The 10,959-nt window shown below is 33.8% G+C and overlaps 1 protein-coding gene across 1 annotated transcript; it reads right to left on the bottom strand.

Moving 5' to 3' along the window:
- Positions 1 to 1,514: 1,514 nt before the first annotated feature.
- Positions 1,515 to 2,012, bottom strand: LOC149567486 (uncharacterized). Its single transcript, XM_089816642.1, has one exon. The coding sequence runs from the start codon at positions 2,010 to 2,012 to the stop codon at positions 1,515 to 1,517; it is 498 nt and encodes a 165-aa protein (XP_089672768.1).
- Positions 2,013 to 10,959: the final 8,947 nt, after the last annotated feature.

The raw sequence follows: 10,959 nt of genomic DNA, 5'->3' as shown, positions 1-10,959 counted from the left end.
TCCCTCTCTTTTCTTCCTTTCATGTTCTATTTAGCTAGTTTAATTTGCAATTATCCATCTTACATCATCTTGAGCTTTATACATTTGTTATCCACTTGATGGATCATGGAGTGTGATTAGAAACGTTGATTAAAAAAATTTACACAATCAAATCCCAAAAACATTATTGATTACTCTTATGGAATGTGGAAAACTAATATTCTTAAGAGTACTTTATATGTCATTTTCTAGTTTTTTCTACATTTACTTACTCTCCCTCTTCTATCATAATTCCATATCCCAAAATTATTCCCTCTAATACAACTATCCATCCTTGTACTGTCATTAATAATTATAACAATGTTCCACTATATATTGGTTTTTTGTTCTTCATCTACACCCTTAGACATGGAATTATTCTTGACTAGACCCATCTTGAAGATCTTTATCCATTATAAAGTATTACACTTTCGATCAATAACTTTTTCTACCATCAATCCACCTACAATGTCCACTACACCTACAATGTCCACTACACCTCTTAATAATGCAATTCCCACTCCACCCATTCTTCTCTCTTCTAGACAACTCTCATTTTTTACCTCTACCTAGACTCATGCATATTATACAAATTTATAATACCTCCTCCCCCAAGCTTATCACCCAATCCATCACCACTTTCATACGTTATACCTAACTATAATCATATTTACACCCAGCCTAGTGGAGATGAACCTACTTTCCCTACCTTTCGTTAAGTGATCTTAAATGCATTCATGCTTTTGATGTATTGAGGAGAAAATAAAATAGATGAGAGAACAAATAAATAAAAATAGAAAGAAACTCAAACATTCGAGACATGCACTACTATCATATGAACTAATATAAAATGGATAGATTTTTCTTGACTGGTCGTTTATTTCAAAAGGCCAAATACGACTTTTTCAGTCTAGCAAGTTCCCAAGAAAGCACCCATTTTTCCTTTGCAAATGACACTATCATTTTGAAAAACCCAAAAGAATTCCCCACCTTCAAAAGATTATCATTGTAAAGAAAACAATTAAAAGATTCTTTGTCTAGGTATATCAAAATCATCTAGAACAAACTGATGTTCATATCTCCCTAGACAGATATCTTCTAACTTTTCTTATTTATTATCAAAGATGTACAGTGATGTAGAAATGAGCTCGACAATCAGGGCCACATGGCCAATAAATATACTTTTACATCGCATTCATTTCAAACTCACCTCACTGCGCGTCCCGTAACATTCAATATCATACTCCACCAATAAAATATCCTAAACCAAATCTAATGATCCTCTCTGATTTGATCATCCTTGTCACTTGTTTGAGAAACGAGGGATTTACAGAGGACAAAGACTACTCAATGGAATAACCCAAATATACAGCTATGGAATTTAATGGCACTAAAGTCAGATTAGGACGAGCTGATTTCACTCAAAGCTGATACAAGTTGCCCACTTTGTGAACGATATACGGCAACTTATTGAACAGTTCAAAGCTTGAGAACTTCTAGCAGTAATGAACGGCTGTAGAGAGGATCCGCTCAAACGGTGTTCTGCCGGCTTTAGAATGTAAATCATGCGTTTTCGCACCAGATCTGGACTTTGTAAATAGCCGTTGAACAAATTTGGGGACTCCCACTCTGTTCGACAGCTTCCGATAATGCGACGGCTCTGTTTTAGAGATATGTGAGAAATCGACATCTGCGCGCATGGGACTTTCTTCCTTGATAAGTGTTCTGTGCAATCGAGAAGTGGGTGTGAAGTGGAGGTGGGGCATTGACAAACTCCGAGCACGCACATCTTCAATAAAAATAGACGCCGATGGAAGTGATGATCCTCCATCTGCAATTGTCCGCTGGAGATGCTGAGCGAATGTGAAGAGTTCGTATGAATCATAGAGACTGCTCCCGCAATCCCACATGACAGCAGGCGGTGGTGACGAAGATCGTAGGTTGAGATGGTGATGAAGTCCATCTGCACTGGCTCGTCTGCGGTGTTGCTCCATTGTGTTTCGAGAGCGCATATGAGAGACCGATTTAATGGAGAAAATGGGGAGAGATGGCGAAGGATGATGTTTCTCCACGTAATCGTTTGCTTAGAATCAGTTTTTCCTCCTCGTGGGTCTTTAATTGGTTGCAGAGTTTAATGCCCCACGACTCTTCACAGCTTCCTACATGATCGATTTCTTATGGAGTGTGGATGCCCATCCTTTATTTCCTTTTGACCATCATTATTCATTCATTTATTGTGAAAACAATTGCAAATTTGCCACTTCACAATATATCCGTTTGGTTGCTGGAATAGGTAATTAGGAATATGTTTTCTATTTTTAATTTGGTGCTTCAACTGAAACAGGGAACAAGAATAAATATTTCCACTTTGTCTCTAAAATGAGCTTATGTACATTCCAAAAAATAGTTGTTATTAGAATAACCAGTCCTATTCCCAATATGCATTCCTATTCTCAATTCTTATCCCTGCAACCAATGGGCTTAGGGGTGACAACCTATAGTAGTTGTCTATGTGCAACCAATGGGCTTAGGGGTGACAACCTATAGTAGTTGTCTATGTTCTAATGACTGGTACATTTACTGTTATTGATCCCTCCAATTATTGCTAGTAAAATGTCCCAAAAAAAGATTGTGCATGATCTAATAGCCGATCACACATGTACTTATAGTTCAATTTTTTAAAGCTTATTTACTGTGGATTGGTCCATTTGTGTAGAAAGTACCTTTTTTTTGTGGTGAGCCACTATTTAGGGGTAAACATAAAGGGCTATAGGCAAACATTTTAAAGTGACACTTTTAGCCCACCTCACACTCTACGAGTTCTATAGAGAGCTCTATTAATGCAGAAAAGACAAAAGGTTAGCCTTATGCTCTTCACTCACCTACAGAGAGGTTCACCAAAAAAAGTGACAAATTTTGACATACAGATTAGGAGTTCTAGGTACACAAACCCCTAGTCAATTTATTAAGTCTCTTTAATAAAAACCTAGGGGAGGGGTATATAATGGAGTAAGATTTACAGTTCTAAGAGGAGGGTCATGTGGATGTGATTTTATTTTTCAATTTGCATTTTTTATTTTTTATTATTATTTTTATGTATGTTAAACTAATATGGCATACATATATGAAGAAAGATAATTTTCTATCTAGTAATAAGTCAAGAAAAATCTTTCTCCATGGGTGGCAAAAGTATGATATGTTTGAAATTAAATCAAATTTCTTAGACTTTCTAACATTTAATGTGCATCGCATCTTCTTCTCTCCAAACCAACCACATTATTTACATTACATCACTTACTATTTACTTGTGTTGTATGACACCAACTTTTCAAACATTTGAATGTCCAATGCTTTAGAACCCTGCTTTTCTAACTTATAAAGCCCCCACTATAGATACATTTCATCCCAATATACAAGTCAAAACATATCTCCTCTACCATATATTTTCTCACTCTTCCTTGGAAGAATTGATTGAGAATGTTGGTTTCTTTCTCATCTTCAACACATTTTTTAAAAGCTAAGGTATGTAACAACAAATGGAATGATCAGCAATGCCTACTAATATACATTAACTTGGTTGAATGCTACTACCATGTTTCAATATTTTATAGAGTGTTCAACAATATGCCTTGAGACATTGATTGTTATTCTTCTAGATCATGATCTATAGGCCTCTGACTTGAGAAATGGAGATTCTAAAGCTACAAATCACATTTTTTCTTTCAATAATGGTGTTCTAAATTTTTGTTCACCTCTACTTTCTATTTACAATTGAAGGTTTTCTAACTTTTTTGGTACTTCTTTTATATAGTTTTTAAAAAAAATTCCTATTGTTTTATTTAATATAACATTTTTGATGTATTAAATAGAAGCTCGAAAAGGGGAAGGGGGGGAGGGGGGGGGGAGGGGGGTAACCTTGTAGTATAGAGGACTAGAAAATAGTTGGTAGTTACCCCCTACTATCTAACTAGTACCTTTTTTGGACATCAAAAACATTTTAACAATACACAGAATAACCAAGCACTTCTTGGTATCAGTAATAACTAAACTACCCTTATAAACATATGATACCAAAAATTAATCCAACAACATAAAATATAATTGCTACTATTGATATGCTTAATATCAACTATAATAAAAATACTGCAATGGGCATGAAGCTCACATATAAGCATAACATAACATGAACAAGAAAAAAAACAAAGGGATAGGGGCTAGTTCCCCTCTTTCTCCTCTAGGTCCTCCCCCTCCTCATCATAGTCCTCCATGGCCTAATTATCCTCCTCTTCCTTGACAGGATTAGCCAACAAAGTCTTGAGCCAATCATCCACCAAGAAGTTGTAGAGAGAATGGGTGGTCTCACTCTCCTTGCTTGCTTCCTTCTCCTCCTTTTTCACCTACAAAAAGGATAGAGTGGTGGTTGTCGAGTGCATGACCTTCACAAAGAACTGGGAAAGGGTTTCAACTTTTTGGCATAGGGCCTCCTAATTGTTGGTCAGGTCATGGATGGATTTCTCCATTCTTTCTAACCTAGTTTTTCTTTGATCATGCCCATGGCTATAGTGCCCTACTTTCCCCTCACCCTTAGTAGCATCCTTCATAGTGGAGGTGATATCTTCTCCCAATCTTTTATAAGGCAACGAGTTGGCTTCCAGGGTATCTAAAATGTGGGAGGGGCTAGGAACATGCTTCCTTGTGGACACAGGGTACATTTTCCTCCTCTTTTTGGTGTATTTTCTTTTAGTCTCTATGGACTCAGAACTCAGATCCTGTTTAGGGGGAGTCTTAAATTTTTCCATTTTAAGTCTTTTGTTGGACCTTCTAGCAACTTTATTGCTCTACCTAATGTTTGTATTGGAATAAATAATGCTAATGATCCTCCTAGTAACCAGGGGCTTTATGTCCACCCTCTTTGAAGCAAATCCAAGGCTAGGGTTCATGGAGGCTTGAGGCATAATGGTGGCAAGGGGATTAAATAAAAGATGCGGGTTGAGGGAAAGTTGGAATTTATAAATTTTAAACATGAATTCCTAATGCAGGATATAAAAGGGTCTTCCTTCTAGCCTCTTTTTCTGAGTATTGAACACACTATCCTCCATCAAGTGCAAAATATGGTGTAGGAAGGAAATCAAGTCCTAGTTCCTAAAGTGGTTTAAAATAGGAAAGTGGTAGTAGTAAAGCACCTGGAACTGGTCCTCAAGTGTTACATATCACATTATGGCATAGCATACTATATCCCATGATTTGGAAAGGTCCTCCCTTGAGAAACTACCCTGCACGTGAACATGCTCCTCCTTAGGGAAGAAGAATTTCCTTAAACTCGTTTCATCAAAAACCATGGACTATTTTCTCCAACTCCTATCCGTAAGAGACAACCCACCAACCATCGTAACGAGTTCCTTTGATATTTCAAAAACCACTCCATTGGTGTTCACTTTCCTGTTAGTCCATGTGTTGATGAATTGCTGGGAGACGTGCTCATCATAATGTTATTTCAAGTTGAATAGGTGAGTTTTTTTGCTTCTTTGACTTTAAACAAAAAATATTACAAACTTCAAAAGTTTTGTTCAAAGGTATTTATAAATAAAAGCATCTTTCAAGTTTTGTGACACATTTATTCTATATATATATATATATATATATATATATATATATATATATATATATATATATATAAATTGTAGTCTTTTATTAGATAATCATAGTGACTTGTCCATTTTAAATTATAAATATGAGCTTCCAATTCTTTAAATCATTACTATTAATACATATTACCATTAACTTTATTACATATTGATAATATTGGAAAGTTGCTTCATTGTTCATTATGATCTCTGTATATATTGTGATTAATAGTATTAATCAATCAACAAAATCAAATAATAATAATTAATAATTGGAATTGGAATTGGAGGAGTAGGTTGATTTTGAGTAGGCTATCTATATATTATGCACTATCTAGATGAGATTTAAAAAAATAGTTAAAAAGATGTCTTCATAATCAGTCAATTCAATCTATAAATATTTAACATGTTTTTCTCATAGACAATTGAAAATACCCTCAAGAGTAAAGAAACTACTAGTTATGTATCAATTACCTTTAGTAGTTATCCTTAAACCAACTAATCATCCATCAAACATACAACAAAAATTACATGTACACTTGAACACCACTTTACATGGAAAACTAAATATGGAAAAACCATAGTGAAATCTAGTCACTATTTGGAGTAATTGTGTACAATATTTTTATAAGGAAAAGTAAGACAAGGGGGGCACCATTAGACAAGGACCTTCTTTGTGGGTTTTTATCTAGTCGATCTACGCAACAAAAAAAAACATATATAGTTCTAAATCTTAAATGATGACATTCCTATAAAATAGATACAACTTTGGGAAATAAATGTTTATGTCTAGAAAAAATATACCTTGGGTTGCCTATTAGATTCCAAAGGCTTCCATTTCTTAGGCTATAGATTGTAAGTTTTACTAGATCTTAGTTGGTGTAAACTTATCAAAGTGTTTCAATCTGTATTCTATGTTATAGCAGACTAGTGTCTTCTTTATATAATGTCGAACTTAAATATTCTTTTTGTGATAATATCCATTCTTATCTAAAATTAGCATGTCATGTTTATTGATATGATTTGCAGAAAGAGAAATGAATCTTCTATATATATACATTGTAACATGGTCAAGTAGGGGCATGCCCCTACATGCTCATGCCTCAATGTATAATATACTAATTATATTTGTTTATAACTAATTGCTAACATATACTAATCACAACCAATGGAATCCCTTTAATATAATAACTAGTAGTTAAGGTAACTCCTGATTATCAATTGATGGAAGTAATGCACTCCCATTCTACTTTATATGATTGTCAATAAATATACGCCTAATCCTAACCAATGTTAATACTATATTGTAGAGAATTAGAGAAGAAGAATGTGATTACACTTGATAAACTCAGGATTACAGGAGGTAATGGAAGTTATGTGATTTGATCTCAAGATCGTCTAACAAAAATAGAATGTGCTTAAGTTTCCTTATTTCAGAATGATAGTTTGTATAATATATATACTATCAATGCTTATGAAATAATGGGTGTTTCAACACATTGAATGCTAACATTCTTAACACTCCCTCTTTAGCAAAGTATGTTTGAAACTTCTTTATACAATTTCGTAACACTCAAATATGTCTGATATAATATGGTGTATGGCAAACTCTGGCCTAATAATAACCATGGTTTTCATGGTGTCTAGCAAAATCCAGCCTAGTAACTATGATGGATATCAATATGTTAGGTAGAATCTAGCCTATAACAATGACACTAATTTTTTCATGATGTCCAGCAAGATCTAGCCTATAATCATGATGGATATCAATGTGTTTGGTAGAATCTGGCTTGTAACAATGACACCAATAATTTTCATGATGTCTGGAAAGATCTGGCCTATAATCATGATGGATATCAATGTGTTTGACAGAATCCTGCCTATAACAATGACACCAATAGCTTTAATACTTTCACTATTAAAGGTTGGTCATCTATTGATAAGATTGTCACCTTATAATAGAGACCTTTAAAAAAATATGAAAGATCACCACCTTCCATTTAACAAGTTTGCAAACAATAAATTTTTAATATAATATTCATGAATACATTTACAAAAAATGTAATTACATATTTGTCATACCAAGTTTAGATCTAAAATACTCTATTTTCACTCTTGCAAGAGGTTTAGTAAAAATATCAACATTTTGATCATTTGTGTTAACATAGATTAGCTTGATCACATTCATGTCAACCATGTTTCTAATATAGTGGTAAGGAGTCTTAATGTGCTTTGACCAATTGTGTAACACTGGATTTGTTGAAAGTTTGATGCAACTCTGATTGTCATAATGGATCATAATAGAATCTAACTTCTTTACAAATAATCCAAATAATAGTTTCCTTAACCAAATTGCTTCACGTACTCCCATGGAGGCTACCATATATTATATTTTAGTAGAACTCAAAGCAACTATAGGTTGTTTTCTATTGAACCACGATATCATTGTTGATCCAAGATTGAAGCAACATCTGGTGGTACTCTTTTGATTTATGGAACAACTAGCCCAATAAGAATTAGTATAGCCTTGAAGTTTGATTTCAACATTTTTGTACTTTAGTCCAAGACCAATAGTGCAATGTAGATATCTCAAAACATGTTTAACCACCATCAAGTGTATTTTCTTAGGTTCAAACATAAAGTGACTTAGAACATTTGTGGAATAAGAGATATCTAGTCTAGTGTTTACTAAAAATATGAAAGATCCAATAATTTTTCTGTAGAGGGTAGGATCAATAGATTTTGAATATATTGCTTCCTCTTTTAGCTTCTATAGATTAGTTTCCATTGGAATTACAAGTGGCTTGATGTCCATCATCCCAAATCTATTCAAAATATCCTGAGTATATTTTCCTTGATTTAAGAATTTGTAATCTTCCTTTTGACATACCTCTAGGCCCAAAAAATAATGTAGCAAACCTAGGTCTTTCATGTCAAATTCAACCGCAAGATCTTGCTTGCATTTAGTAATAAGATGATCTTCACCTTTTATTAAGAGATCATCAACATACATAACCAAAATGATCATATCTCCATTAGAATTTTTAAAATAGATATTAGGATCAGCTTCATTTTTAGAGCATCCTAATTTTCTAAGATAGTTATCAATTCTTTCAAACCAAGCTCGAGGAGCTTGTTTCAAGCCATACAATGCTTTCTTTAGTTTACATACATAAAGATTTTCATCTTTTATCAAAAAACCTTCAGGTTGTTCAATATAAACTTCTTCATTTATGACTCCACTTAAGAATGCAATTTTCACATCCATTTGATGCACCTTCCATCCTTTTGTTGCTACTAATGCAAGAATCTCCTGACTGAAGTGAAATGAGCAGCTAAGGCAAAGGTTTCTTCATAATCAATTCCTACCTTTTATGAAAAACCTCGAGCAACAAACCTTGCTTTATGTTTCTCAATACTCCCATCTACTGCATATTTAATTTTATAGAGCCATTTAGAAGAGACAATATATTTGACTTTAGGTCTAGGTACAATGTCCCTAACATCATTTTGTAGTATTGATTGATATTCTTCAACATAGCATCTTTCCATGCTTGACAAGTTAGAGCTTCTTCAACAAATGTAGGTTCAGATATAGTGAGCTTAGTTACTAGCGTAGTATAACATGATTTGTTTCTAGTTTTCTTGACTTCCTTAGTGATTTCATCTAGTTCAATATCATTTTCTTCAATCATTTTTCTTGCCCACAATGGTCTCCTTTTGATATTTGAGATGTTTTTATTCTCTGCATCTTGTACTGAACTTGTTTCTTCTAATATATTCTCTCTCTAAATTTCAAGTTGTGGACTTTCATCTAAGTCTATTGAAGGCTCATCATTTGTGCTTATAGGTAGTTTTAATGTAGTGTTTTCCTTGAATATGACATCTTTACTTACTTCTTCTTATCTTTGTGTAGGAACATAGACTTTGTATCCTTTTGAGCTTTCACTATCCCCAACAAATATTCCTTTCTTTACTGATGGTTAATCTAACTTAGTTCTTCTTTCTTTAGGTACACACACACACACACACACACACAGGACAACCAAAGATCTTGAGATGACTTAAGTTAGGTTTTTTTCCTATAAAGACTTCTTTACATGTTATATTTTCTAGAATGGAGTGTGGACATCTATTTTGTGTGTATACAATAGTATTAGTGGCTTCTATCCAAAAAGAAAAGTTTAGGTTTCAATCATGAAGCATAGCTTTTGCTGCCTCAACAATAGTTCTATTTTTTTCCACTCCCCATTCTATTAATGATTATAAGGTACTATATACTCCCTCTTAATTCCAACAGATGTAGAAAAAGCTTTGAAATTCTCAAAGGTGTATTCTCCCCCATTGTCAAATCTTATAGTTTCAATTTTCTTTGACACTTGATTTTCCACCAATTCTTTGAATTATTTGAATTTTGATAACATGTCATTTGATTCTTCAACTTTTAGAAAGAAGATCCAAGTCTTCCTAGAGTAATCATCGATGAAGGTTATGTAATAGGAGTAACCTCCTAGAGAGAGTTGGCATGGGCCCACATAGATCAGAATGAATTAGTTATAGGATTGATTTCAACTTGTGTTCACTACGAGGGAAATTTTTTTTAATGATCTTTCCTAAAGCACAACCTTTACATATATGTTTAGAATTTAGATTTGGAATTCTCGAAGTGCTTATTCCTATCTTTGGTAGTGAAATAGAATTAATATGCCCAATTCTTCTATGCCAAATTTCATTAGAGTTTGTCATTTCATGATTAAGAGCTTGGTTTTGAATGTTACATCTAGTTTATATAAAGTCCCATCTCTAGTCCCTATGGTGATAGCAATTTTTTAGACTTGAGTTTTTAGGCCAGTACAAGACTTTTTCTTCTTTGAATGTGACTTGAAATCCTTCATCCATTAATCTAGAGATTGAAATTATATTTCTTTTTATTCCAGGTACAAATAGAACATCTTTCAACCTTAATGCAACTCCAATCCTTAATTGAATAGAGTAGGTTCCAATACCTTTGACTAGATGAGTGGAGTTGTCTCCAATAGTAACTCCTTCAGATCTGTAATTTTCAAGTGTTTCAAATTTTTCCTTGAATCCTATTATATGTTAGAAAATGTACACTCGAAAGTGTCCCACTCTAAACCCTTCTATCCAAACAATTCCATGAGTTTGGAATGCTTGGATGCCAGCTTAGAGCTCCCTATCCATGGAGTGCAAGAGAGTATATTTCAAGAATAAGAAGGCTCTCAGATGAGCCTTAGAGATACTCTTCTTGCTAGTAAACCATGCAATGGGAGGTTCCAAAGACAAGATGCAAGAATGC

Source organism: Cupressus sempervirens, chromosome 3 (assembly GCF_028749045.1).
Source record: "Cupressus sempervirens isolate cs-2001-9-10 chromosome 3, ASM2874904v1, whole genome shotgun sequence".
Classification (NCBI taxonomy): Eukaryota; Viridiplantae; Streptophyta; class Pinopsida; order Cupressales; family Cupressaceae; genus Cupressus; species Cupressus sempervirens.
The sequence above is the reverse complement of the archived record's forward strand: the minus strand, read 5'-3'. Positions and strand labels throughout refer to the sequence as shown.

Bases quoted from the DNA above. Each gene is read 5' to 3' on its own strand.
- LOC149567486 (XM_089816642.1), bottom strand. From the start codon at position 2,012: ATGGAGCAACACCGCAGACGAGCCAGTGCAGATGGACTTCATCACCAT.